Below are 27,984 nucleotides of genomic sequence, written 5' to 3' on the forward strand. Positions count from 1 at the left end.
CACGGTCAGTCGGTTTGGTTTTGTTGGGCGGTGCGGAGCCAAGGCATGTGGGCGACGGCGCGGGGGTATGCATAATAATAATAATTGGTTTTTGTGTGGAAATGGCTAAATATCTGTCACATAGCGGCGGACACCTGAACCGCGGCGTAAGGGAAGGAATAAAAGAGGAAGTGAAAGAAGCAAGAGATGCCGTAGTGGAGGTCTTCGGAATAATTTCGACCACCTGGGGATCTTTCACGTGCACTGACATCGCACAGCACACGGGCGCCTTAGCGTTTTGCCTCCACAAAAATTCAGCCGCCGCGGTCAGGTTCGAACCGGGGAACTCCGGATGAGTAGTCGAGCGCCCTAACCAGTGAGCCACCGCGGCGGGTGCGGGGGTATGCATTGAATTGAATTTTGAGGAAAGGGAATGGCGCAGTAATTGTCTGTCTTGGTGGACACCTGAACCGCGCCGTAAGGGAAGGAATAAAAGAGGAAGTGAAAGAAGAAAGGAAGAGGTGCCGTAGTGGAGGTCTCCGGAATAATTTCGACCACCTGGGGATCTTTAACGTGCGCTGATATCGCGCAGCACACGGGCGCCTTGTGCGTTTCGCCTCAATCGAAACGCGGCCGCCGCGGTCGGGCTCCAACCCGGGTGCTCCGGCTCAATAGACGACCGCCTCAACCACTGAGCAGTGCCTCCGCACTGAGCCACCGCGGTGGATGGTATGCAGCCGCAGAGCGACGAGTACAGGGGAATCCAAGAGAAAAACGCAGGGCGAACAAAGGCAGGGTCGCCTCCGCCAGCCGAGGCGAAGCGAGCGGTGGCCCCCGTTATAGCGGGAACTAGGATAGGAGCTGAGAGAGATATGTCCGTATACGATCAAAGACTCGAAGCGGAATTCAGAGGGTTGAAATTCAGCAATCTTAAGGCTGTTCTTTCCCCAGATGTGACACGCCCACTGGTCGCGTGCCGAATATGGCGGAAGAAATAGAGTATCCCACCATTGCGCAGGCCTCTTTTTCCAATCGCGAGCACTGAACTATAGTTCTCTCTTTGGAACGCGTCAATAAGTAACTGGAAGCGTGTTCCGCATAACCGTATATAGGAAAAACGACGAGCTGGCTGTTCTATTAATGTCAACGTATTATTACACACAAATTATACTTAAAAGGCGAGAAAGAGGCTATAAATGGCGGCTTGCCCAGCGCCATTTGGTTTTTGCTATCCGGTGCTTCGTTCGGAAGTGTGAACTTGAGGAATCTGTTGTGTTGCGTGCGCCGTCGTGTGGAGAGTTGCGCGCTTTTGAACGCGAACAAAAAGCAATGGGCAAGCGCAGACGGTCCTACACTGCAAAATACAATGAGGAACATGATAAACGGGAGGACGAGAGCACGTTTGACGTCGACGAAGAGTGTGTGCACTGCTGGCGTATCCAAATGCAAGACCTCGCCGAGACTACCTGAACCCGAAAGGCTTTCCGTGGGAAACAGAGCAAGTTCCCAGAATTTGAAGAGGTACACGGTAAACTAGAGGCCGGCCGCAAGTTTGACGTCGACGAAAACTGTGTTCACTGCTGGTGTATGCAACTGCAAGACCTGGCCGAGACTACCTCCACTTACCTCTACCGACTTGCTTTGGCAGCACGCCAATGAGGCGAGCTCGTCCGACAGCGGCGAGAGTACCAATGAGCTGAGCTCGTCCGACGGCGATTAGCGCGAAAGCGGCGATGGATGGTAAAATAAAATGTTCGTATATGTCAACAGCTTTTTAATTATCTGACACGGTAGTCGGAGTGCCACCACAGTGTGTTATTGTGTAGCTACAGGCCTGATTCGTGTACAACCAGCACCTAAGAAAATTTGATGATAAAAGTGTGGCTTATACAAGAATATATATAGAAACCTTGAAGAAGCGAAAACCGGGCAGGCAGCTGGATGGGCTGGCAGTGACGTCACTAGAGCGGAGAAATTCCATTCACTGGAGGGAAATGACGTCACCAGACGGTTTGTGTGTGTGCAGCTTCTACGTGGTATGCAGGAAAAGCAACCTGCATTTCGCAAGCAGACCGGCACTGACGCGACCAGAAGAGTTCCATCTTTGTGCAACCTTCTGCCAACCGTAGCAGGGGGAAGCGCTCGGCAACAACAAAGAGAGCAACCTGGGTATCACAAGTCCCACCACACTAGCAGTGACATCACTAGTCCAGGTTTGTGTGCCTCTTGCCAACCGTGGTGTTCGGGAAGAGCATTGGCTGGCTCAGTCGCGACATCACACCTCACGTGACATGGTGAGAATTTGCATTGGCATAGCTGCGTTTGATTGCCCAGACATAGTGTGTCTGCATGTCGGAGCAGTTTGCCATATAATGAAGCCGGAAGCAGGTCCGTCGCGTGCTTCGTAGTGCGTCGACGAAGATGAAGGAACAGGGACAAAAAAATTGTGTTCACTGCTGGTGTATGCAACTCCAAGACCTCGCCGAGACTACCTCCACTTACCTCTACCAACCTGCTTTGGCAGCACGCCAATGAGGCGAGCTGCCAATTTTTTGTCCCTGTTCCTTCAACCTATATTCTTCGCAGCGTTTCTGGCCATTGGTTTGGCTCTTCTCAAACTTCCTAGGCATGTAGCACGGGTTCTTATTCTTGCAGACTGCCTTTCAGTTCTAGTCTCTCTCCAAAATTCGGGAAAATCTTTATTGAATCGTTCGCTTAGGTTTTTTGTTTCGTGCACAGTGCGCGAGATCCGCTTTGTCTCGGTACCTGGGCATTCAAGCGTCTATTTCAACGAGGTGGCTGATTTATTGGCAAGGTCAGCTCTCAGCGCTCCTGTAATTTATCCCGTCCATTACCTCATTCTGTTAGAAACTTCACGTTTCTGGCGGTTCCAACATATTTCAGCCAGCTTGAGTAATCCATTGCTCAATACCGTGGAATTTCACCACTTAAAGTACCCATGAAATTAACGGTGGTGTAAATCAAGGCTCTGTGAGGTGTCAATGACTCCTCTGCGATTCAGAATCCCTCACTCAAATTTGTACTTATGCAGATGTGAGTTCGTTACGACAAACCTGTGTGTATCATATGGGCAAGTTGAAACAATAAATAATTTTCTCCTCTCTTGCTGGCGGTTCGCAGTTCAGAGAAAGCAGTATTTGGAGGTCCCTCTTTAGAGGTTAGGACTTGCTCCGTCTCTTCCAGTTCTACTCTCGTTCGGTGCGAGCGCAAAGGGATTCCCGTTAAGCAGTGTCTGCAGCTACCTTCATGGTTACATAAGTGCAACTGATCGATTTCCTTGTTAGCTGTATACAAAATTTTGTCGCGTGCCCAAAAGTGCTCGATTCTATTCCTGGTAATTCATATTTCTTTAATTCATTTGAATTTTCCAATTTTTATCTGGATTTAGTCTTCTCATGTCTATTTTTCCCCACGCAAATACTTTATTGGAATTCTCTACTGTACCTTGCCCAATCCCCCTGCGTGGGTATGTGCCGTGATTACTAAGGTGAAGAAAAAAAATGCAAACAGCAGACCCTATGCCCTCCACTACTTTCATTTCTTTTCATCATGCTTTAACTTAGGTGGCCGCAAAAAAATGCTAGAGTTGTCCATGATACCACAGATCCGAATCATAAGATCGAACTAACTAGGATAAGAAAAGGGTGGAGCACATTTTGCAGTTTCATGAATCATCAGTCTGACTACACCCACTGCAGGGCAAAGGCCTTTCCCATGTCTCTCCGATTAATCCTGTAAAGCCACAGCCTACCGTGCTGGCCAGAAGCCCTCAAGAAGCGGAGCAGCGCCTTCGAGGCCTTCACCACCGACAATCGCCACGGCCAGTGGCCGAGAATTTCCCTCAGTGGACACGAATCTAGACGCTCCAGTGCACGGCAGTGTGTGTGCATGCTGTGACTGCATAGTGACGAATTTTCTGCAACTCTCTTTTCTCCATTTTTTAATCACTCACCCCTTTGCCCCTGGGCAGGGTAGCAAACCAGTTATTCTTCCCGTTAACCTCCCTGCCTTTCTTCCCCCTCTCTAATTAATCCTGTCCTTTGCCAGCTGTGCCCACCCTATGCCTGAAAACTTCTTAATCTCATCCGCCCACCTGTCTGCCGCCCCCTACTACGCTTGCCTTCTCGGAATCTACTCCGTTACCTTCAAGGACCAGCGGTTAGCTTGCCTTTGCCTTACATGCACTGCCCAAGCCCATTTCTTCCTCTTAATTTCGACTAGGATGTCGTTAACATGCGTGTTCCCTAACCCACTCTGCCCGCTTCTGGTCTCTTAACGTTACACCTATCATTTTACTTTCCATGGCTCGCTGCATTGTCCTGAAGCTGAACCCTTTTCGTTAGCCTGCACGTTTTTGCCCCGTGGGCGAGTACCGGCAAGATACAGCTGTCGTACACTTCCCTCTTGAGGGATATTGGTAAACTGCTATTCATGATCTGAGAGAACGTGCCATATGCCCTCCACCCCATTCTTATGCTTCTGGTTATTTCCCTCGTAATCCAGATCAGCTGTCACTACTCTTTTACCACTTCCAGCACCTCACTGCCAATTGTGAATTGCTGTTCCCTTGTTAGACTGTTGAACATTACCTTGGCTTTCTGCATGTTAATTTTTAGACCCACCTTCTGCCTGTCCAACTCTGATCATGATTTGCAGTTCACCTCTTGAGTGACTCAGCAAGGCAATGCCATGAATGGCAGTTTACCAATATTCCTCAGGAGAAAGGTGCACAACAGGTGTATCTTACCAGTACTCACCTACGGGGCAGAAACGTGGAGGGTAACAAAGAGGGTCAGCTTAGAACTACACAGCAAGCCATGGAAAGAAAAATGATAGATTGGTTTGGTTTAACGTCCCAAAGTAACTCAGGCTATGAGGGACGCCGTAGTGAAAAGCTCTGGAGATTTTGACCACTTTCTTCTTCTTCCTTTAACATTGCACAATACATGCGCCTCTAGAATTTCACCACTATCGAAATTCGACCGCCGTTGCTGGGATTGACCCCGAGTCTTTGGGGTCAGCAGCCGAGCAGCATTACTACCGAGCCACCGCAGCGGTTCTGGTTCTTTAATGAGCACTGAAAACGCACATCATAAGAACATTTTTGCATTTTGCATTGTTGAAATGCCACTGCCAAAGTCATGTTTCAATCCTGTGAATTTTGGCTCAGCAGTCAAATGTCATAATGTGCAGGCCTTCAGTTTCCTGAAAAAAACATGCAGACATGCAAGCAGTCCAGGAGCTTAATCTGGTTAATCAGCCCACTAGCGCAAGGCAGCTAATGGCATTGCTGTGGGCATCACCCCCACAAGGAAAGGACACCACACAGAACAATGTTTGATAAACAACCGTATAATTCGTTACAGTAACTGAACAATAGCGCAACATTTTGACAGGCCTCTCTTCACACAGTTTGTACAGCATTTCATCTCCGACACTGCTGCCAGAGTGCCAGGTGTGAACGTGGCACCTCAAACTTTGGGCAAGCCTCGAAGTTTGCGCATAAAATAAAGAAGGCCTTCTTGAAAAGCTGGGTTGGCAACAATCAGCTACAAAAAAGTCTTGCAAGCACGGAGCTGCGGCCAAGAACTTACATTAAACACTGTTGCACAAAAAAAGAGATAGAGAAAAAAACGGGAAATGTCTCCCTGGGAGATCTCGCACGTTCAAAATGTTCCAGCACTCCCATTCCAAGTAGTATGGCATGGCGCCACATTCTGTGACCCACCTGCATGAGCGAAACATCGAAGAAACAAAGACTTTACGCTTTCCAATCCTACACGCTCAGAGCTCTATTTACAATTGAAGCAGCGGAAACAAACGCATTTATATTGCTACCGCAGAAATAGGCAAATAATCCGAGCTTAGAATACTCCAGTATAAAAAGAAATTTTAAAACGACCAACAACCACCTTGGCACGTTGACACAAGGCCAATGGCCGTGCCTGGACAGTGAGAACTTTAACACAGTCTGGGAAAGCAATGATGATACATGCCATCTGCATAGTACTCAGAAGCCTGAAACAAGATGACCACAACACTGCCAGTTAAATAGAAGCAATGAAATTGAACACGTCGCACACCTAAACATTTTCAAACCAGACGCTGCTTGATGAGTGAGTTGGCCATTTCATTAGGCAAAGATCCAAAGTATAAAGCGCTTTTCACTGTCCTAAGTAAGCCTATATATATATATTCGTGGAAATTTCTTGCTTCTGTACAAAAAAACCACTCTATACATGTAAGATGAGACAGGAGCGACCAGCCGCAGAAGTTTTTTTTTTAGAAGAAAAAACACCAGACAAGGCCTGCTCTTTTGAAGAGTTTAAAGGGGCTGGGGGGGGGGGGCAGACTTAGTTATGACAGGATGAAGTGCAAAAAACCGCGCAATGCTCTTACAGTGGCGCAACCAACATGTGTTAAAAAATCCATTCAGACAGTCGCAACAGCCTTGGTGCGGTGCTGCAAAAAACAATCTGGCACTGTCCAAGATGCAACGCAAACGGCAGGCCCGACCAGGACAGCGCACCACTAATCTCCCCAACAATACGCATCGCTGCCCGCTAGCCGACAACCAGACGGCGTTTCGCTCGCCACGAAACCAGTAAAAATCACTACGCGCCCATGCCACCCATCGCATTTGGCAACTGCTGGTTTAAAAAACCGCGATACACGCTTGCCACTTAAGCCTATAACTTGCGCTAACCCTAAATCGCGGCAGAGAACAGAAATTGCACCTAAGTGCACTGGTTTCTGCACACTGCTGCTGCTTGGACAACGATATGTTCCAAGCCTCTGCAGAACGATAAACACAAATGCAGCAGCAACTGCCAACCTTAGCCCTAAAGTGCCACGAGCGGGCGTTGAAAACACGCAGTTGCGTTCCTTGTCAGCTGTTGCCAAGCTGTCGTCTGCAGGAAGCACTGCCCACCGGATGAAAGAATCGGCAATAAATGGTTCCGACCAATCAAAGCAGTCAAGGCGACAGTGCCAACTCATTAAGCACACCAACCTGCATAGGCTGCAGTGCCTAGCGGAAGAGGTTTTTCTGAAAATGTGGCAGGCCTTCTATTTAAAACGAGACTATGGAAACTGCAGACAAGACTATCGTGAAAAAATAACCTTGAGATGTGATCAGCCAAAGGCAAAACTGACTCCTGGCCAAAACGAATCCACATGTCACGAAAACGAAGGAATATCCTGATCATAATGACACCAGCAGAGAACTCCTGCAATTAGTTAACAGCTAAGGTACAAGAAATAAATCTGAGATGGCAAATCGAGCTACTGGGAGCCCCTGTCATCTGCAAATGGCCTAAATTGGGCAAAAGGTCACCTATGTTACAAGAGGCTTGCTCCAAGCACAGGTTGGCAACGTGATGAGAAGCAGGCACTTCAGCTTGCAAGGAGAAATCAATTGAGTCTATGCTTTGATATGCTGGGAAGTCCCGAAATGACAACAGTTCTCGGACGACGCTGGGCGTCGACACGATGACCATCTTAACCCGTAAATATGATGAAAGTCACTTGCGCACAAAAGTAACATGTTTAGAACCTGCCTGATGGCTGGAAAGAAAATTTATGCCCAACAAGAAAGGAATGACAGTTGAGATAATGAGACAGTGCTGCTTGCGGACAGTGCCCGCTGTTAGCACTGGAGGAAACAACCAACTCGAGCCGTCCTGACCACAGCTAGGCAGCAGATAAGCCAGCGGTGACTGCCAGTAACGTGCTGGCCACAAGGGAAGCAGGCTCCAGACAACAAATGCCAACATGACGATCTCCAGCACCAAATTCTGCCTCTGCAGCAACTCTGAAGAGCCGACCTTTCCAAGCCCGAGAAGAAGAGAGCGACACTGCCTGCAGACGACAGAGGGGCACCAGGCGCCAGGTTTGAGTGAAGAACTCTCGCCAATCAATTAGTCTGCACCAGTGGGGGAGGGGAAGAGACAGAAAAGGGGGCGAAAACATAGAGAAAGGGCACTCAAAGCAGGGAGCAGGGGCGCCGCTTCTTGGGCTTGGGCTGCGGGCAGAGCACGGCCCGGATGGCCTCGTCAAAGACATTCTTGAGCCCCTTCTGGGTGAGGGCCGAGCACTCCAGGTACTTGACCGCGCCAATCTCCTTGGCCATGGCCAGCCCCTGCGGGTAGGTGATGGGCGCCAGCTTGCGGTCGCGCAGCTTCTCCACTGTGTCCTTGTCCTCACGCAAGTCCAGCTTTGTGCCCACCAGGATGATGGGCGTGTTGGGGCAGTGGTGGCTCACCTCCGGGTACCACTGCAGCAGAGGCACCACAGTTCACCACCCATGTCAACACTTCTCTTCCTGCCTTCTACTGATCTAGATAACATTAGGAAGCACCTGTTGCATACTGTAGTAACCACTGTCAACATTAAAAAGGGCCATGTGTTCATCAGCAATACGTTTTTCTTTTTCGTAAAACTGCAAGTAGACATGCAGTTGAGCATCATCAATACCAGTTCACAGATTACCATAAAAACTGGAATATAGGCCGAACTTTTTTTCAGAAAACCATGGCGAAAAGTCGACCCCCTCCCCCCTCCCCCGTCTTATTTACCGGTCACTGGCGGAAAAACTACAGAAGTCTTGCGACAATGGGCGGCTGAAGTCAACAGCCTCCATCACCATCGCCTTCAGCAGCAGTGCGGCGTGGTGACGTTGTCGCACCGCCATTTTGCATTTCCGCTGTTTGGTTAAAGGCTGCTTTTTCACATTTTATTTCAAAATGAGCGGAAGCCGGCGGAAATTCACTGTCGCCTTCCAGAAAAACGGTATTGAGTACGCAGAAGTTCACGGCAACCTGGCGGCACAGCGTGAATTTGGAGTATCCGATAAGAGCATTTAGTACCGGCGGAGGCAGAAGCTGCGTATTACTACTTGCAGCTACCAGAAGAAAACATCTTTTCGTGGGCAGACCGCAGCGTATCCAGAATTGGAAGGAAAGGTTGCGCTGCGTGCAAGATTGCTCCCTGTGACTACTGAATGCATCCGCGTGAAAGCGGTAGAGATCGCGCGTGCCTCTAGACTCACGAGAGCGCAATTCAAGGGCTCGCAATCCTGGGTGCGGTGATTCATGAAGAGGAAGGGCTTTGCTCTACGGCACCGGACTTCTGTGTGCCAGAAACAAACACATGGGTCGATGGGCACGCGATGCTGTTAAAAAATTGGCTGGGTGTACATACGAGCAGCACATAAATGAAAATAAATACTGTCACCATTGTGCAACCTGTCGAGTCGCATTTGTTTCAAGGTAAGGGTGTCTTTCGGTGCTTTTTCCATTGAAAAAGTTTTTTTTTCTTCATTTTTAGAATTGGTTAATTGGCGGTTAATTAACCTATATTCCGGCCCGACCTATTGTCCGGTTTTTACGGCATCACTTTTCACCTTCCGTGAGCATGCACACAAACGGAGCGAAAACATGCTCCGCCAGATCTGCTGCCGCTTTGTACTTCAAATTTAACCTTAAATAGCCCAGCCGAAACAACATTTATCGCACCATGCTCACATGAAGTGAATTAAAGATTGAGGGCATGAAACCAACTGGTGCCATCACACTTGTAAATGACATTAGTCCACCTTTTTTTTCTCTTTTTCTCCCCGACCGCTATTAGTGTCGTTCTTGTGTTTTTGCTCTTCCCCTAGCTCACCAGTGCTCTGCAGATGGCCATACAGCCGGCTAGCCTTGCAGTACAAACTGCAGTAGACCACACGACTGCCTCAATGGTCTCATCTCACTCCTTCCGCAGCGTGGCAGTTACCAAATTGACAAGCTTGCACACCATGCGTCTTTCCGTTTCCCAAAGGCAGTGCGCATGCCGATACAATACCTGCTCATGTCAGATCTCTGCGGTGTGAATATGCAAGTTGCGACACTGCATCAGTTGAAAGGGTTGCCTCCCATTTAAACGAAAACGCGGCTTTCTACAAAAAATCTATTATCCCTTGATATATTTAGATGAAAATTTTTTAGCACATTAAACAAATTTATGCCTACTAACACAAAATTTCACTGTTATATTACCAGAAAATTGCTTTCCGACACGTTTTTTCTCTGAATCTTGTGAAAAGGCTGCAGAGTTATGAAAATGCATCAAAAGGCTGATTAAACATACATTGTGTTCCTAAAGGGGTGCTACAGATCAAGACATTATATTTTTTTTGTCCCAAACTAATTTTGCTTCTGAATTTTTGCGATGCAGCTCCTGCCGACATATCTGGAGTGAGAAAATTTCACAAGAAATTTAAAATTCACAAATTTTAAAAACAGAGGATGCCTTGGCCTGCACCATGCCCCTAGGGGAGCAACAAAACAAACGGAGATCGAAATAGATAAAAAAGCCATGAAGAAATCTGCTCCATAGGGTATCAAGGCAGAAAACCGTAATGGAGAACGCACATTGTTCAAGCATTTCCCCACAATGCACAGCCACCGCGGTTCACAAAACAAATTTTTAGAGCTCTTCATGGCTGATTTCAGCAATGAAACTTTGGGACAGCATAAAACGAGGCATACCACCAGATACAACAATGATGAAATTATTTAGTCAATTTTTAGGCTTTTTCTTTTTTTTGGGGGGGGGGGGGGGGGGGATTTGAAAGCCGGATTCCTCTAAGAGTTTAAGCACAAATGCACTACGCATCTATACGCCGTTTAGCCTGCTCGAGGCAACACACAGCACATCACAGACGTGCGACACTGAGATCTGGCACGTCACATCTCTGCCAGGAGGCACAAAGATGCTGCGATTTGCTCACACGGGGAAAAAAGTGTTTCACATTTTTTTTCTTCCTTGCGCGGCTCCAAGAAGCTTGGGCATTTTCCGAGTACCATTCCACAGATTTGCCACAGTCCGCTGTAACTGAGAAATATTCAATTTAACTGAAGGACACTCAGAAAAGTTGGTCCTGGATAAATATTTTCTACACCAAGCCTTTGGTAAACCGACCAAGTGTTCCAACATTGTTCACCACATCCAGCAATTCACCTTGCATAGTTCGTCTCAACAGGAGTCTACTGTAGTTGGTAGATTTGTCTTAGGTAAAGCAGTGACACTAAGCAAAGATATTAAAGGGACAGTCTACTTTCGAAAAAGACTAAAAATGCTGGCATATCCTGGCAGACCTCAGCATATGGTGGCAATAATGAGGGCAGAAATTGCAGTTTATCCATGCATTTATATTTTAAATAGGGGTGTGCGAATATTAAAATATTCGAATACGAATATGAAAAAAAAAAATGGCTTCGAATATCTGGTCGCACAAAAAATAGTCAGAAAAGATAAAAGAAGCAAACATTGTTGCTCATAATTTTTTCAAAATAGCGTATGGTCTTTGCAACTGAAATAAACAAAACTAGACTGCCTGAGCACCGTATAAAAAAACATGATGTGCACACAAATCTATACTACTTAATTGAACAGCATAACACTATCTAACCTATGGACCTCCTGCATGTTTGTAAACAAACGAGGTGGCGCTGCAGTCGCTAGCGAGCTCGTGGTAGGCAAAAGGTCGGGGAATGGCGTCGCGGATAGGTGTTGTGCGCGGGTTTTCAAGGCTTGTAGGCGCGTTTCCAGTTTCTGCGAATCATAGCAATGGTCGATGCTTCCAACTTATTAATTTGTCGAAGTACACGAGCTCGCGTTGTCCACGTGCAGCCTATAAAGAGAAATAGTTTGCCACTGTATATTGTATATATGGTTAGTAGTAAACATGTAGAAAGCGTTCCTGCCGTTTATTTATGCGCTAGGCATTGAATAAAACAAGTTTTGACACTTTGCACTAGCCGGAATGATTTTACTTCGGGACAGTAGTGAGGGGAAGTGCTGGCGCTGTTTCGTCGGAGCGAGACATGCGCTCATCGTCTGCTGACATACGTACGTGTCGCGCTGTGCGAAAAGTGGGGACAGCGTCGTGTCCCCGATCTCCTGTCTCGCTTAGCGCTGTTTTTAGCCGCATGACCACGCACCAGCCAGGCCGACTTGTCCTCTTGTTAAGCTGATCGATTTGGTGAAAATTTTTGATTTCTAGAATTTTTTTCTTTCCTAGCCCTGAAGTCTAGTTTCGTGACAAAAAATTATAGCAAAATATTGAGTACAAATTTATAAATTACGCTTTTTAGAAGTGTGGTCGTCAAAAATTGTGAGGTAATTTCTTTGATTTCAGTGCCGCATTTCTTTGACCAAAGCGAAAGCGAAGATGCCATAAACGAGGGAATATACTTTAAGGTTCGTTTTCTTTTTAACCTCCCTGCGTTTCCTTTTCATTCTCTCTCTCTCTCTCTTCTGACCTCTCACATTTTCTGCGACTGGATCACTCACCTTCGTAATTCGCATGAAAATCAAATGATTCCATTTGCCGCAAACTATTCCTGAGACGTTGAGGAGCGTAATAAATCTCTCGATTTTTTTCCCTACACGTGCAGTATTGTGTTAGTTATTTTTTGTAAGAAACGTTTTCATGTAACTATGCATGCATAAGTACTGATCATATAGAAAAAGAACTAATCGCGTCATCATACAGAACAGGGCTTTATGCACATGCTGGCATAAAAAAACTGCGCACTATCTACTCAATTATTTGAGACCTAGCTTGGGGGGACTTGACGACGGTGTTAATTATAATACCCAGAACTGCACAAGGTATAGCTATAAATAAAAGGAATGACTGAAACTAGCGTAGGAATTTCATATTTGCACCAAGTTTACTTACATATCGCATGCATGAATAACGAAAACACTTTTCATGCCGCGTCCCCTCTCAATCTCGCCACGTGTCTGTTAGTTGCACGCTTGCGGCTGCTTCTTTCCAAACAAGCTTCGCGATCATGTATTACCTCATGAAACATGACACATGCATGATGCAATGAAAAAGCATATGGCGTTTAGCACACTTAAGGTACGCTATTCTAAGCACACCAACGCGACCGCGCAAGATTGACACAACTTACCAGACTTCTTTCTACTCGAATGAAATAATTACGTCGTCATATCAAGAAACAGTTTCAAGTAACTATTAAATGTCACAAAACGCGCCATTTAACCATGGTGTGCTATTAACAAAAAAAAACGCATTCCTTGGGGGCGAGTGAACCTGTCGGCGCCCCGTGCACTCCGGCTCAAGGTGATAAGTACGTGTGCAGCTACATATGTCTTTTTTTTTCCTTGAGAAATTATCAGCCTACTATCCTGAAGTTCAGGTGAATGAACGCAGTAACTTGCATGCATTAAGTGCATTGAGTGGCAGTGCCTATCGACTCCCAGACTTCGCGCTTTACTACCGTGGCCCAATGCCTGTTAGCCAGTTTCCGAATGCGGCATTTATGCGCGAGAAACCTATCGAGGCTAATTTAATATTTTTTATGCTACTACGCGGATCCAGCAGTGACGCAGCTGGTCAATATATGCTGCTTCTGCAGTGCACAGGCTTGAAGCAGCCGCCGGTAACTGCGGCAGCTGCGGTAGGCACGGGCAAGCGGAACCTGTTTTGCCTACCATGCGAATGTCGCTGCTAACATCAGCGCCACCGCATCTTCGTGACGTCGCGGGGTGAAGGAGGTCCATAATGTGGTCATGCAAAATGAAATCCATAACATGAAAAGACTGGAAACAAAAATAACATGATGGCTAGTAAAACCTCATTAATTTGGAGTTCAAGGGACGGGAAGAAATACCCGGGTTATTCGAAGATAGATTTAAAAAATGCCCCGCGGCCACCCCCCAAAAGAAAAAAAACTGCCGAAAACGCGGTAGTCTTATGAGGAGGCTATCGTGCAAACACCTGTAATAAGCCCATGACGAGCATACAGTTTCGGCGCACTGGATGACATCGCGAACGTAAGCGAGATGGGAATGCACATTGACGTCGGAATGGCGAGACTGCTTCTAAAAAGGAAATACAAAAATGACCAGAGACGCGTCAGTCAGTATGTGAGAGCGGCACGGAGCTGAGATTGGACTACTGGCAAATGCACGGGCCGACAGTTGCCACTGCCACTGGCGAAGCTCAGAAATCAGAACTACGCGGACAGGTTATTTTTTCGACCTAGTGACAAGGGCTCTCCGAACGTTGTCATGCCTGCCGTTGCGCCCACTTAAGAGGTGCATGGGTTCCAGTGCACCATGCAATATGCGGGATTTTTTCAGGATCGCTTCTCCTGTTGTGTTGAGACACCTAGACTCAACCCTTCGGGAGCGTCTTGCGAAATTCCACACGTAGGCTTTCTTGCATAGTGTGGTTGACCAAAACAAGATGGTGGTGGTCATGCCCAGAGAAGGTTTAAGGTGACAGAACGAATGCCATGGGTGTGGGCATTAATTATATAACGTATTACGAAAGGATAAAAAAGTAAACGCACTTTCGCGTTGCAATTGTTAGAAGCGGGTCGCCCACCAGCTCGTTCGCAGCACGTGTGGTATGCGGGAAAGCCCACTTGCGGAATTGCGCACGAGGTCAAGTCTAGCGGCATCGGAATGTGATCGGTCCACGCGATGAATGATGGAAAAGAAAGAGAACAGGGCCTTTGTATTGTTTTCATGAAACTTTAAACTACGTATTCAGATAATTTGCCCAGATGTTGCGGTTTTGCCACAATCAAATTTATGAAAGTCGGCGCAGTATACGATCACTGCCGAGTATTCGGGAATTTTTGAATATTTGGAAATTCTTGAATATCAATTTCTCGAATAGGAATATGAACCGAATATGAAACATATTCGATTCGTATTCGAAATTTTGAATCTTTGCACACCCCTAATTTTAAACTGACAAAGAAAGTCAGGCCTGAGAGAATGGTAGCACCACCCTGTGTTTTCCCACTGCAGCTAACAAGGCAGATAGATGCCTGGAGTGAACATACTGCATTTCATGACTATGCCCCAGAGTCATACAGACAGTTATTTTTGTTCACATCAATTCGAAGGAGCCTACTTGCAGCTCTTTCAATGAATTACAGCTGCTTTTAGTGTTTGACCTTGACTGACCTTTTAAAATGCTCTAGAATATAGAAATTGCACAACTGACACAGTCACTATATTTACAGCAGGACTACCATCAGGAGCGCTACTGCTGGCAAAAGCGCTTGCTGGCATGTGCGATACGTGTAAACCTGTATAATATCTTGTTGGTAGTATTTTTAAAACCACCTTAGTTCTCTTAACTAGTAAAACCTACGCATCTTGGTTCCGTCACGCTCATTACTGGCACTGCATGCCGCCTAGGCGACTCAGTAGTAGTCGCCTCCACAGAGTTGCATGGAGTTACTGTACTGACTGCATTTCGTGTCCTCAATACCAGGGTTCGCAGACTCCGTCTATCATGAGAAAGTGAGACTACCATATATTAAAATAATTAGGTTTGAAATTGTTCTGCTGTATTTTGCAGTGCCTTAGCCGCGTGTTCGTTTATTGGGAAAGGAGCTTTCGGTTCCCGCAAAAAAAAAACAACAACAAAAAACTATCAATGAAAGTTAGCCGACAGTCCCTTCAAAATCTGTAACATCTCTGGATGTGCAAGAATAAGCAACCTAGTGGCCTTTTATTTTTTCTGTTGGAAAAGAAATCCCCAGTTTAAATTAATTGCAAACCTACCCCGTAGCACAATCCCACTCCAAAAATTGCTGATTGTGGATAAAAAATAATTACGATGATTTGACTTCAATGACGCAAGGGAAACTTTGGCCAAAGAGCGCTGTGCCTGAGGTATTTGGTCTTCACAAAGTGGGATCAAAGGTGCACTTTTCCAAGTAGTTCACCTCAGAGAAGCCGAGCACCAGGGCAGGGAAAAAGCTTGTGCCCACTGAACAGCCACTGGGTTCCCAGCAGCACTGGGGAACAAACCTCGCAACTCCCATGCACAAGGTGGATTATCAAACCAAAAGATCACCACTGGAGTAGCATAGGTAGCAAGAACCAACTGCATTGAACTTTTAGCTCACGGGGGATCGCAAATACTTAGTTATAGAGGAAGTTTCAATGTGTCAGAGTTTGCAGCGGGGTTCAGCTGTAGTATGTCCAGAAAAATAAAAAAAAGAGACTATTACCCATTACTGCCAAACATGACGGAACTGCAGAAAAAAGTGTTTATTTTCAGTGACTGATGTTGCTCATGTGTTTGGGCTGTGCAATAAATGTGCTGGAAGCCCCTTCATACGTGCTGTGTGACACAATAGGCAGAAGCCGGTCAGAGTCATGTGGTCTCATATTGCCCGAGTGTAATGTATTCCTGGCAGAGCAAAATAAAGGGCAGTTTTCTTTCCACACTTGCCGGAAGCAGTTGTTTAGCCTTGTCTCTCCACCGAGCACAGAAGGCAGGGTGTCGGTTGCCATCATGGAAACTGCGCCACAACTAAGTTAATGTTTGCTTTTTTTTATGCAAAGTTCTGTTTGGCCCATGATGTGATCCGTGCCCCATTTGGTAGCCACGTACCATTTAGTGCTACCTCAAACTGAAATAGTCATACTTCACGACAACATTTTCTGGCAATGGAGCGGAAGCTGCAGAGCTAAAACACACCCCCTTTTCCTGTACGACTATCCACTTATATTTATCTCTCTATATATTTATTATTTGCTATAGTCTTCTCTTAAATCACTGTGTCACCTTTCCCCCGGGCTGCCAACACTTGGGAGGCAACGTCTGCTAGTGAAGATGGTGCCTACACGGTTTCAGTTTTGCTTTCCTGGCATGCTATCGATACATCACAAATTTGCAATGAGAGGCAAGAAGAGGTTATTCACTAAATCGCTGCACCTCTCACAGCCGATTTCCAGGCCTGCCTCGGACAGTGCCTCACAATGTAACATAGCGAGCCTTCATCATCAGCCTTTGACAAAATGTTCACTCACCTTCGCCCTGACGTTTTCGAAGGATGCCGGGTTTACAAGGGAGAAGCAGATGAGAAAGACATCCTGTAGAAATAAAATGGAAACAGCTGCTCATCCAACAATATTTCACTACAATATTGCCACTAGATGCATCAATTCAACAGTCAATTCTATCCATCCACTGCCTCCCCCCTGGACAACCCACTGAGAACCTCTCCGCATGTCTATTTCACATTAAGGCATTTTGGCAGGCTAATTGCTTATGAAGCATCTTAAAGTGAACAGAGCAATCTGGCACAACCTGAGGTATCTAAGCAATCTTTCATCGTACTAATATTTTATCTTCATCGTGAGAAACATACGTAGAATTATCGGTATTACAGGAGGAGGCCTCGAAGTACACACTCGTCATCAACAGACATCAGCCAAGATGAACCCACTGCAAGGCAAAGGCCTCTCCTAAAGAGAACTAAACTACATCCATGCTTTGCGTAAGCTGCAGCTACATCATTCTAGCAAATTTTCTCAGCTTGTGACCCCGTGTGGCTCTCAGAAATCCCTGATTACCCTCCCTTTTCTTGGAACTCAATCCCGTTTCAAGACATCAATTAAATATCTTGTGACAAAATTACCACCATAATAGCCATAAAGAAACCATGGGAGAGTTCAATATACTAACCGGCTCTGAGCCACTCGAGCATTTTGCACAGTACCAACCCAGAACACAGCTAATCATCCTGTCATTTGACAAAGCACAGTTTGGTAAGGGTAGATGATATTCGCTAAAAAGCAATGAAATGAGAACAGTCGTTCGATGTTTTGGTGTTCCATACATCCACCTTAACGGTAATGAGAGAGGCAGCAGCGCAAAGCAATGGGACAACCAACGATTAACAAAAGAGCAAGTAAAAAAGCCTTAGGAGCAATGCAAAAGGGGAAATCATTGGTGAAGATCAGGTAACAACAGATCTGTTGTTGAAGGACAGAGGAGAGATTGTGGTAGAAAAACTAGCCACCCTATGTCACCATTGGTAGCGAGGTTTTGGAGGTCGTAAGGGAATATGTCTACTCAGGGTAGGTAGTGACCGCTGATCCGGATCATGAGCAGGAAATAACTAGAAGAATAAGAATGGGGTGGAGCACAAATGGCAGGTTCTCTCAGATTATGAACGGCAGTTTACCAATATTCCTCAAGGGAAAAGTATACAACAGCAGTACCTTATCAGTACTCACCTATGGGGCAGAAACATGGAGGCTAACGAAAAGGGTTCAGCTTACGTGAAGGACAGCGCAGTGCGCTATGGTGAGAAAACTGATAGGCATAATAGTAAGAGACCGGGAGCGGTCAGTGTGGGTGAGGGAACAAGCGCGGGTTAATGACATGCTAGTCAAAATCAAAAGGAGGAAATCGGCTTCGGCAGGACATGTAATGCGAAGGCAAGATAACTGCTGTTCCTTAAGGGTAACAGAGTGGATTCGAAGAAAAGGTAAGGGTAGCAGGGGGCGGCAGAAGGTTAGGTGGGCAGATGAGATTAAGAAGTCTGCGGGCATACGGTGTCCACATCTGGCAAAGAACAGAGTTAATTGGAGAGACACGGGAGAGGCCTTTGCCCTGCAGTGGGTGTAGCCAGTCTGATGATGATGATGACATCCACCTTGCACAACAAAATGCAGTGGCTGCAACATCTACATTAACCGTGAATAGCACCATTACAACAGATGACTACAAAGGCAAAATCAACCACATTATTTGAAGCAAGCTCATGAGTCTGATCCTGTGAGCCGAGCACTGTGCCATGGGCACAAGGTAAGCGGGTGCTTCACCTAGGATTCTATGCCAAAATTAAGGAGTATATTAGCGAAACAGGAAATATGAGGTCAAGAAAGAAACAATGCTAAAACTGTCTTCAAAGGAGCACACTCCTTTTGGCTCTCTGCCGTAGCACCCCACAAAACCATCATGCCACTAATCAGTGTTCAGTCCCCCATCATCAACAGAAACTTCTTACCCCAACATCTGCTCAAATCTATTTATTTAGACCCGGTGGTAATGCCATCACTGCATGTTCTTGGCACTGGTGTGCAATCACACCTTAAGGCTGCACTGTTGACTAGTCTCATGCATCACCACCAGATGGCACCCCCAGGTGGAGAGTGAGAGAACTGCAGTTTTTGTTTGTGTCCGTTTCTTTTTGACGCTCGAAAGTGAGTCCTCATAATCTGTGTGATGCCATGCAGGCTGTGTCTCATCTCTTCTTGCCGGGCATGTCACTTTACCTTATGTTTATGTGCAACACTGCATGTTACTTAATAACCAACAAGCCCCTGCCCTAATGTTGTATTTGTTAGTGCAAAGACTAGATACTTCTCAGCAAGCGCTTCCCCCATGGTAAAAAAGCACACCTCAAAAACAGCAAGCACTTGCTCAAAGATGTGCCTTGTTCGTGCTTTTGCACCATTCTTTCCTCTCTTTATCATTACACCAGCCGTTGTTATCGTTTCCTGTTTCACACACAGGATCCAACGGTCATCTAGCGTACGCATGCCCGATGAAACCAGACTTTCACACGGGAATACAATCACAAATGTGTAATTTTTAAACACTGCAGGATGTCGGTGATGATGCAGACCTGTTATCTAAAAAGCACTATGGTCTGCTTGAACAAAATGTCATCATGAATCACAGCAACCAAGATCAATGACTGCACACTGTGTGTGCTACTGCTATTGCTGTTGCCAAGTATTTTTCTTTTTTTCCTTTGCGTGGCCGCAAGCTTAACCTGTAGAGTTTGCTTATATGTCTATGCCTGCCTACATGCCTGCTCGCACTGACACATGACAGAAGTACTTTTTGTGACAAAAACATTGACCCATTTGCTCTTGACATTTCATGTTCACTCCCATCAAAGAACTACCTTCAGTGCTAGAGTTTCACCAAGCAGAATCGCTCTTATAACTTGTAACATGCCTCAGTTGCAATGAATGCTCACTTAGTAGAGACAAGGACGAAGCTACTGTCAAAAAAATGTATGAACAACCGTGGCTGCACCACTCTGTTAGGGCGAATGGGGAGTCAATGTAAACACCTGGCTGGAAGGCACTTCACCGACAATGACGAAGTGAAAGATGAGATCAAACAGTTCCTCAACGACAAGGCAGAGACCTGGTATGAAATGGGCATGCAAAAACTGCCCTAGCACCTGCAAAAATGCATCAATAGAAATGGCAATTACGAGTACAAATAGAGCAGTGATCAACCTTTCAAATAATGTATCAATTATTGAAAATGAGCATTTATTTCTTTTTTCTAAAAAATTGGAGACCTTATTTTCGGGATAACCCCATAGTCAAAGGGCTGGATAATGCATGACTGCCCACTAAGTGGCTTTCATAGTTCGACTGTGACAAGGCGAAAAAAAAAAATTCCAGGTGATCATGCAATGTGATGCAACAAATACTTGACAGCATGCAGGTTCAGCTTTTTGGCGTCACTGCAGCGCAAATGGATCTTGCTTCCCACACTGGCACCGGTGCCCAAGCCACAGCAGTCACCACGTGCAACAGACTGCCACCACAACATTTTCACCATTGCCAGATGAGGTGGAAGAAACATGAGTAGACATTACACGCATGCCCAAGCTACTTCGAAAGCAGAAGGGCTGAGCTGGCATGACACGAGAGGTTATGACGCACGCAGCAATTGTTGATGATAGTGAATTTTTATGGCGCAAGGGCATCTGCAGCCAAAGAGCACCATTGCACGAGGTGTTTTTTGTTTGCTCAATGTGGGGTCAGGGACCCATTTCCCAAGCATTTCACCCTCATTAATCCGAGCACCAGGCCCGGGGGAAGCTTGTACCCATTGTATCACTGGTGGCTACCCAGCGGCACTGGGGATTGAACACCGCACCTCCCGTATGTGAGACGGATGCTCAACCACTAGGCCCCCACACGCACGCAAGCAGCAATTGTGCTATCATGATGCGATCACCAGGAGCAATCAGGGCGCAGTGCACAAAAGTCATGTGCTCTACCCATGCTATAGTGCCAGCTGGTATGCATGCATCACATGGCGACATCCCAGCAAGCATCAGCTGAAGCTTTTCTGTTGCACGAGTACCGCGCGAGCTGCTAGGGGCGCTGGGTAGGTGAAATTTGCACGGAAAACCCGCCACCGCGACTCTGCCAGAGGGGGCCACAATGCTGTCACATTTAACCCTTTAACCACTAACCCCGAGCTGTCTTCATCATGGGAGATTGTACCAATATCCCCAACGACGAGTCACACTCATCCAGACTGATGTTGCACTGCTCCCAAAGATTAGTTACGGTCCACAATTGTGAAGGTTACAATTTTCAACTTTAGAGGGTGGTAGTTGTCCACGAAATGCGTTTCAAGTCTTTAACACATTTGTAGTCCTGACGACAGACACCTTTGCGAAAAACAGCCAAAAAATATGGCAATTTTGGTATGTTTTTCGGGAATTAATTTGGCAGTTAAAGAGTTCAGCAATAAGGCCTTGCTTGTGCTCGACCACAGTGCTGCACACCACATGCTGCCTTCCCCAACTGTGGCAACCAAATACTCCATGCCACTGAATGCGAAGTGCAAGGTCAAGAAACCGGACATGGGCATCATTTACACACTCAAGGTGGCCTAGAGGCAGCACATCATCCAGTGCATGCCGATAATAACAGACCAACCAGCTTCCAACATCCTGGTTTGAACCTCTTTGTTCGCCACCATGGAAATGACTAAGGCCATGCGGATAGAACTGATTGCGGACTGCAAAACGAATTGTTTCCCCAAGACAGAGTTTACAAGACCAGGAACAAAGGATGACACTCTCAACACCAACATGATCAGACAAATGTCTGATCATCTGCCTGTGACAAGGTGCCCTTGGTGCACAGCTGGCCAGACCTCACATCCCCTGGGATTACTTCAGTGGTGCAGGTGGTGACACTGACATCGAGGACTCCCCGACAGCCAGGAATTCGATGACAACGATAAGCAAGCTGACCTGCCAGCAATTGCCGTGGACGCCTCAACCGTGATTAAGTTATAATGGGTCCCTAGAGCGAACGTGTCGGCAGCAAGAATCTCAACAAGGAGCACATGAACATGCTGGACAGCTCGGAAAGTGCCGTGATAAGATCTGCAGACGCGCATGAGAAGGTTTTTTAAAAGAAATAAACTTCACTTTTGTAAGAGTTTCAATCTTGGCTCAAATATGAAAAACTCACGTGCTTCAAATTTTTTATACAATGAATGAAATGTACATAACCATCGAGGTAGCTTCAAATTGGCTCAACAAAAGTTCTGTAACTTGCTCTTCCAGTTCAAAACTAAGAACTCATAGCTAAACTGGCGAGACCATGCTGTTCATGTGACCCTGTCAATACAGGACGTTTTTTCAATGATCTCACACTGTGTTCTAAAGAACTCTTGGTTTCTTTGAGATTATCATCCCACTGAGATACGGGCAAAGGCGGCACATATGTATTCATACTTGGAGATCTCTTGCTTAATTGGAAACACCTATGCAATGTTAAGCTTCTAGGAACTTACAAAACCTGAACCCTTGATACGCAACATCAGCACGATTCCCTTGCATGGTGACGCAGACGTAAACTTTGGCTACATCTAACTGAGACTGCACTCCATGATGCCCCAACAATGACAAGGCTATGGAGGATCCATATGTTTGTCCATGTATACTGAATTCCTAATTCTTAATTTTTGAATTGCAATCTCTGCCAAGCATACTTCAAATTCTGGATGGAGCCCTTGCTTCGACGTACAGTCAGACTGATACTATACCGCTTCTGCAAGCACGAACAAGTATTTTATACCACAAAACCTGACCCACACCTTCACCGTGATGTTCTTTTCAGGGCATTGCACGATCACGGCTAATCACATCCAAATCCAGAGATACCTTTTATATACGAGACCACCATTCCATGAAGTGCCTGCCTGATGCCTCTGAAGTCGTACCCGGTGACATTTCAAGAAGATGCACTCATTGCTTAATGTTCACATCCAAGCTGAAACATGCGACCTCAACACCTTCCACAGCACAGAAAGGAGTGACCACAGATAAATTGCGAGAAACGTAAAACTGCGCAGTCCAATGCTCCTGGCCCCAATTCTGGAATACCCCACTCACCGTCTGTGGGTAGGAGAGTGGCCGCAGTCGGTCGTAGTCCTCCTGACCGGCTGTATCCCACAGGCCGAGGTTGATGGGCTTGCCATCGACCATGACATTGGCCGAATAGTTGTCGAACCTGCAGAAGGAATATTGATGGTGAGAAGCCGATATTAGCGTCTCGGCTAATTACGCCTTCGTGTCATAAAACGCCAGTCTCGGGTGACGAGCAAGCTTCTTGTGATGAGACTAGTAAACGCTCCAAGCAGAGAGAAGTGCACGTTGTTGGCGTCTGTGAAGAAAGTCTCCCACATGCAAACTTTACACCTGAAACACAGTGCTACCACTGAACCAGGCTCAAAGAACTAAATCCAGCTCAAAGAATTTCACAGCTGTGACCCAGGAGGCCATCTAGAAAAGCTCAGCTTGAATTTCAGTAGAGTTAGTTCTTGGGCTAGTGTGTTCATCCTTCTTTTCTGTCTTCTTTTCCTTGGCTAAAAACGTGCCGTTGCGCTGAAGAACTATGAACTTCACTCAGCTTGAATGCACCGACACATGCTGCAGTCAGAACAGCAAACACCAAATGGATCAGGTTAGCAACTTGAGGTTTCCGCTAATTCCCATCTGGCTAAGGTTTAGCCTAGGGTAGGGTAATCGTCTCTCACTCAGCTGCACCATTCTTCAAAAAACATGCTGCTCTTTGCCCAAAGCAAAGTAGGAATTAGTGCACACCATGTACTGCCACACCGCTTCAACCTTTCCTCAGTGCCATGCAAACGGAACTTGGCAAACTAAGCAGGTTGCCTCCCGGCAGTCTCGAAAAAGTCGCCCACACTTCAAAAGTACTACGCAGAGGTGGAACTTACGAAAAGCTGGTCTCCGACCAAAGCACTTTGGTTTGCATTATTTCTCGCTAAAGATTGGAAGTCCATATCACTCAAAACATTTTCTCAATGAATGTACTATAAGTGTCAAATTAAATGCAAATAGAAAAGCTCTTACGCAATCTACAGTGGCTCATTTGAATGTGTTGGCAGCCAAGCATTAGTTATATCCGGAGTTAACGCACCAAGTTTGTTACATCCGAGGTGGTATACTTACATTCGTCGTATCTGAGGTAACACATAAAGGTTCGTTATATACGAGGTTAACACACGGCAGTTTTTTATATCCATGATAGTATACTAAGTTCATTTGTAGCCCGGTGGGCAGGCTGCCACCTGCCACTGACAAATGGCGGTTGCCATTTCCACTTGCACAAACCGTTCTAATGCTAATGCATTAATAACTACAACACAAACACAACAAAACAAAATATTACCTACTGGGGAGTAAATACAAGTGAGCGCTTCCATTCACTGTTATGCCTTCATTTTCAAAGTTGCATTTTTATTATGTTATAGACAAGGATACTTCCTAGTTAGCAGCAGTGTTTGGCTTCATTAAATTTCGTTCCACAGTTTGCTTCCTATCCCTAAAATCGGAGACGACTCGGAATGCTGCCGGCCAAACAGGGCACACAACACCACTACCCCTGTGTCCAGAACGGCACACCTGGAGTTGTTATGTGAATTGTCTGCCACAACCTAGCCACCTTCTACTCAAGGCCTTCAACGTTATAAGTCCGACAGAATGAAGCAAAGCTCCACCCTTACTACATGAGCAACGATGCAATTAAAAGAAAAAAATACACAACCTACTCAAAGGTATGGTGGACATGGCCATTGTCTAGTGCAGAAATGCCATGTTTAAAACTGCACACACCTGCACAAACAAAGAAAATCAAACTGGTGGTGGTCGGGAACACTCACACTGTGGGGATGTACTCGCCAGGGAAGGCATTGGTGGTGTAGCTGATGAGGAGGCAGGTTTTACCGACGGCACTGCACAGATGGGGAAAAAGAACAGAACAAAACATGAGTTTGGAGGCACTCTGGTAGAGACATTTCTCTTTAACAGAAGCACAGACACTAAATTTTAATTCCCTGTTCCTTCGAACAATGTGCTCAAATCGGCAAATTTATATCACCTCACGGACTTCATTGACATCCTGCAAATCATTCATACTGAATTTTTTCTCCCGACTTTGCTTCCGTTTCACTTTGAACTGTGAAAGAATGGCCGTAATGCCAAAGTTCAGTACAGGTCATATGAGGGCCGAGGCATACAAAAAACAGTGATATTATAGCTGTTTCTTCATTTACTGTCATTTTGGCTCTTGGGGCAGGCTAATGAAACAGTTGTGATGAACTAAAGCAATGAAGCAGCAATTACACTGTGGTTTCCTTTATGCCTCACATGACATGGACTGAGTGTCGATGTCAAAGCCTTCATTTGGTAGTCGAAGACAAATCCAAATAAAATAAGAAAACAGATTCAATTATAAATGGTTTATAGGGTGCAGGAGGACTATACACGATGATCCGTGTATGCTGATGCCTTGCATAACATTCCAAAGAAGAAAATATGCAACCAATAATACGGTGTCCGTGCTCTCTTAAAGTGTTTAACTAAGCAATCGTTACCGAGTACAATGCCAAGCAGTGCGCTGCAGTGCAGAAGTGACAATCACAAACAACACATCGCTACAAAGAAAATATCAAGGAATCATTGCTGCTGCCTCACATCGAGACCATTTCAGGACCAAAGCTGCGCTTGGGCAATCAGACAAGGGCAGTGGGAAGTGTCACATTAATTTTGTCAACCACACGCGTTTAATAACCATTAAAATCTTTTTCCACATTTTCTGCACTAAACCTCCCCCTAAATGCAACCACCGTACCTGCTCACAATGAACCCAGCATTCGTACAGAATATTTGGCCGAAAATTCAAGCAGAATTCCAGGCATTCAAGGATACAAAGGCGTCAGTAATCAAGGTAGACAGGAAACCTTTCTTGAATCACAATGACCAAAAATTCTTTGACTCTTTCTTAGCTACGATTACCCTCTCCACGGCCATGATCTCTGCTTCCTTTTCACTGGCCTTTCAGCAGAGGCTTAACCTTAACAAGCAGAGTCAATCTCTGCATACTTTGAAAAACTGCCTACTGACACGAAAAGAAACTGAGGATTTTTTTCAGCTTCGCCTTTTTTTTTTTCGGTACAGTTCTCAAGCTGCAACTGCGGCACCTCCCGTCTCTGACTTGGCTGCTGATTTTCTACTGCGTCCTCCTGATCAACGTACAGCCATTCAGGGCGATTCTTAGCCAGCATGCATCAAATTCGCTTTTGCACGCTGCTGACCTAGAGGTACGCTTTGAGTTTTTCAAGAGACCTTTCTTGGCCGATTCATCCACTGCCACCCCATCAACTGTCTTCTGCCACAACGTACACACTGCTCTAGGCGGAGTGCTAAAAGTCCGCTCTCATCTGCCCACCATGCGAGCAACACGAATGGGCATGCAAGCGGGATGATGGCAACTGATTCTGTCAATATCGGCCAACTTTCTATCTAAAAAAAAAAAAAAAAATTCGGGGACACTTAAGTTCCATCTTAAGGACTTGACACAACCGCGTTAATGGGTCCCTCCTGGGGCCCTATTTACATACTATGTCACAGACAAGGACACTGTCGGAGAGGACACAAAAGGCCTCCCTTTAACGGAGTCGAACGAGTATGCCTTTTTCAGTGCAATTCATTTACTTCATTCATTTGTGTCATAATGAAGTCATGTTGAGACCTTATAATCACAATATATATCAAATGTGTTAATCACTCTTCAACTGCGCAGCTCCAAGTGTGACATCACAACCCTTTCAATCAATCCAGATTTTATCACTGTACCAACGCCTCCTACAATGCCGGGTTCTTCACTGAACAGGACCCTTAACTCTACCTGGTCAACGAAATATGCCATACGCATTTCACAGTTCTCAACAGGCTACGAGGCAAAGCCTTCTTTGGCAAAAAAATTCTGCAGCCTGCAAGTGAACAGTCAGTACGCATGTAAGCACAAATGTTCTCATTAATCCACAAAGGAGCTACGAGTACACTTTTCTCAATTGTAATTGATAAGAATCTATTGTTGTGATAAATCATGCAGCAGGTCTGTATTTTCTGATGCCTTCTGCTACTCAGTGTTTGTAATTAATGTTAGCGTACTCTGCCACCAATGTCTGCTGCCGCTTTGTAAACGGCTCCAGGGCCCCAGTCAAGTTGTAGGCAGCAACTTTTAGTCCTGGAGACCGTCCAGTTTTCTGGTGAATAAAGAACTGAATTGAATTGAATTAATTGGGCACTAAAGTAGAAAATGCCTCACTTTTATATATACACCCAAAGGCAAATAATGACTTGGCAAACAAAAAAAAGTGTGCTTGTCATTACTATTTATGGAGTAATATTTAAATGTATGCTCACATGTTCCCTTTTATGCTGGAGCAACATGTACACATGCACAAAACAAGCAGAATTCTTAAAGGGGCTGTGAAGGCGCCTCTAATAAAGTTGCGGCATGCCTGGGATATTGAAGCACGCCGCTTCACGAATAGTGTCCAGCAAGGATTTTTTAAATGCGCTTTGTAGAAGCTGAGTTATCTGTAGTTAAAATTTGAATTTCAGCGTCTTCGCGCCTTTCCCTCTCCTCTCGTCACTTTTTGCACGCTGGATGGTAGGCGCTCCTTCGCCGACCCCCCACTGGGAGCGGAGCTTCCCGACCCGCCGGAGATAAGCAGCCACGGCCACGGTAGCTGCCTGACGTCTGAAAGAATCTAACCAATGGCTACCTCTCACCTTGTCTACGCAGATGCGGAGGACAGAGGAGGGTGCAAGTATGAAAATGTCGCCGGGAAGGGTTCGCCAACTTTGACGCGCGATTGTGGGTCGTCTGCTGCATGTAGAAGAGTATAATTTGGCTCTGGTTTTCATGGCAACGCAGTGCAGTGATTAAGCGAGTTAATGTGCTCTCCTCGGAAGCCGTTTCAGAGCCCCTTTAACGCAAGGCCAAGGATGATATCCTGAACGCGAAATTCTGCTTCCCACAAGCTGGCAG

At 45.9% G+C, this 27,984-nt stretch overlaps 1 protein-coding gene across 1 annotated transcript in view; it reads right to left on the reverse strand.

Annotated features, from left to right (window-relative positions):
- Nucleotides 1–5,332: 5,332 nt before the first annotated feature.
- The window catches only part of Rac1 (ras-related protein Rac1), a 31,420-nt gene continuing 8,768 nt past the window's right edge, over nt 5,333–27,984 (reverse strand). Inside the window, exons 2-5 of the mRNA XM_077635308.1 lie at nt 24,806–24,877; nt 23,016–23,133; nt 16,864–16,926; nt 5,333–8,275 (exon numbers count right to left, since the gene is read on the reverse strand). Coding sequence (XP_077491434.1) covers nt 7,985–8,275; nt 16,864–16,926; nt 23,016–23,133; nt 24,806–24,877 — 544 coding nt within the window. The 3' untranslated portion in view covers nt 5,333–7,984. The remainder of the gene's footprint in view (nt 8,276–16,863; nt 16,927–23,015; nt 23,134–24,805; nt 24,878–27,984) is intronic.

This window comes from Amblyomma americanum, chromosome 8 (genome assembly GCF_052857255.1).
Source record: "Amblyomma americanum isolate KBUSLIRL-KWMA chromosome 8, ASM5285725v1, whole genome shotgun sequence".
NCBI lineage: Eukaryota > Metazoa > Arthropoda > Arachnida > Ixodida > Ixodidae > Amblyomma > Amblyomma americanum.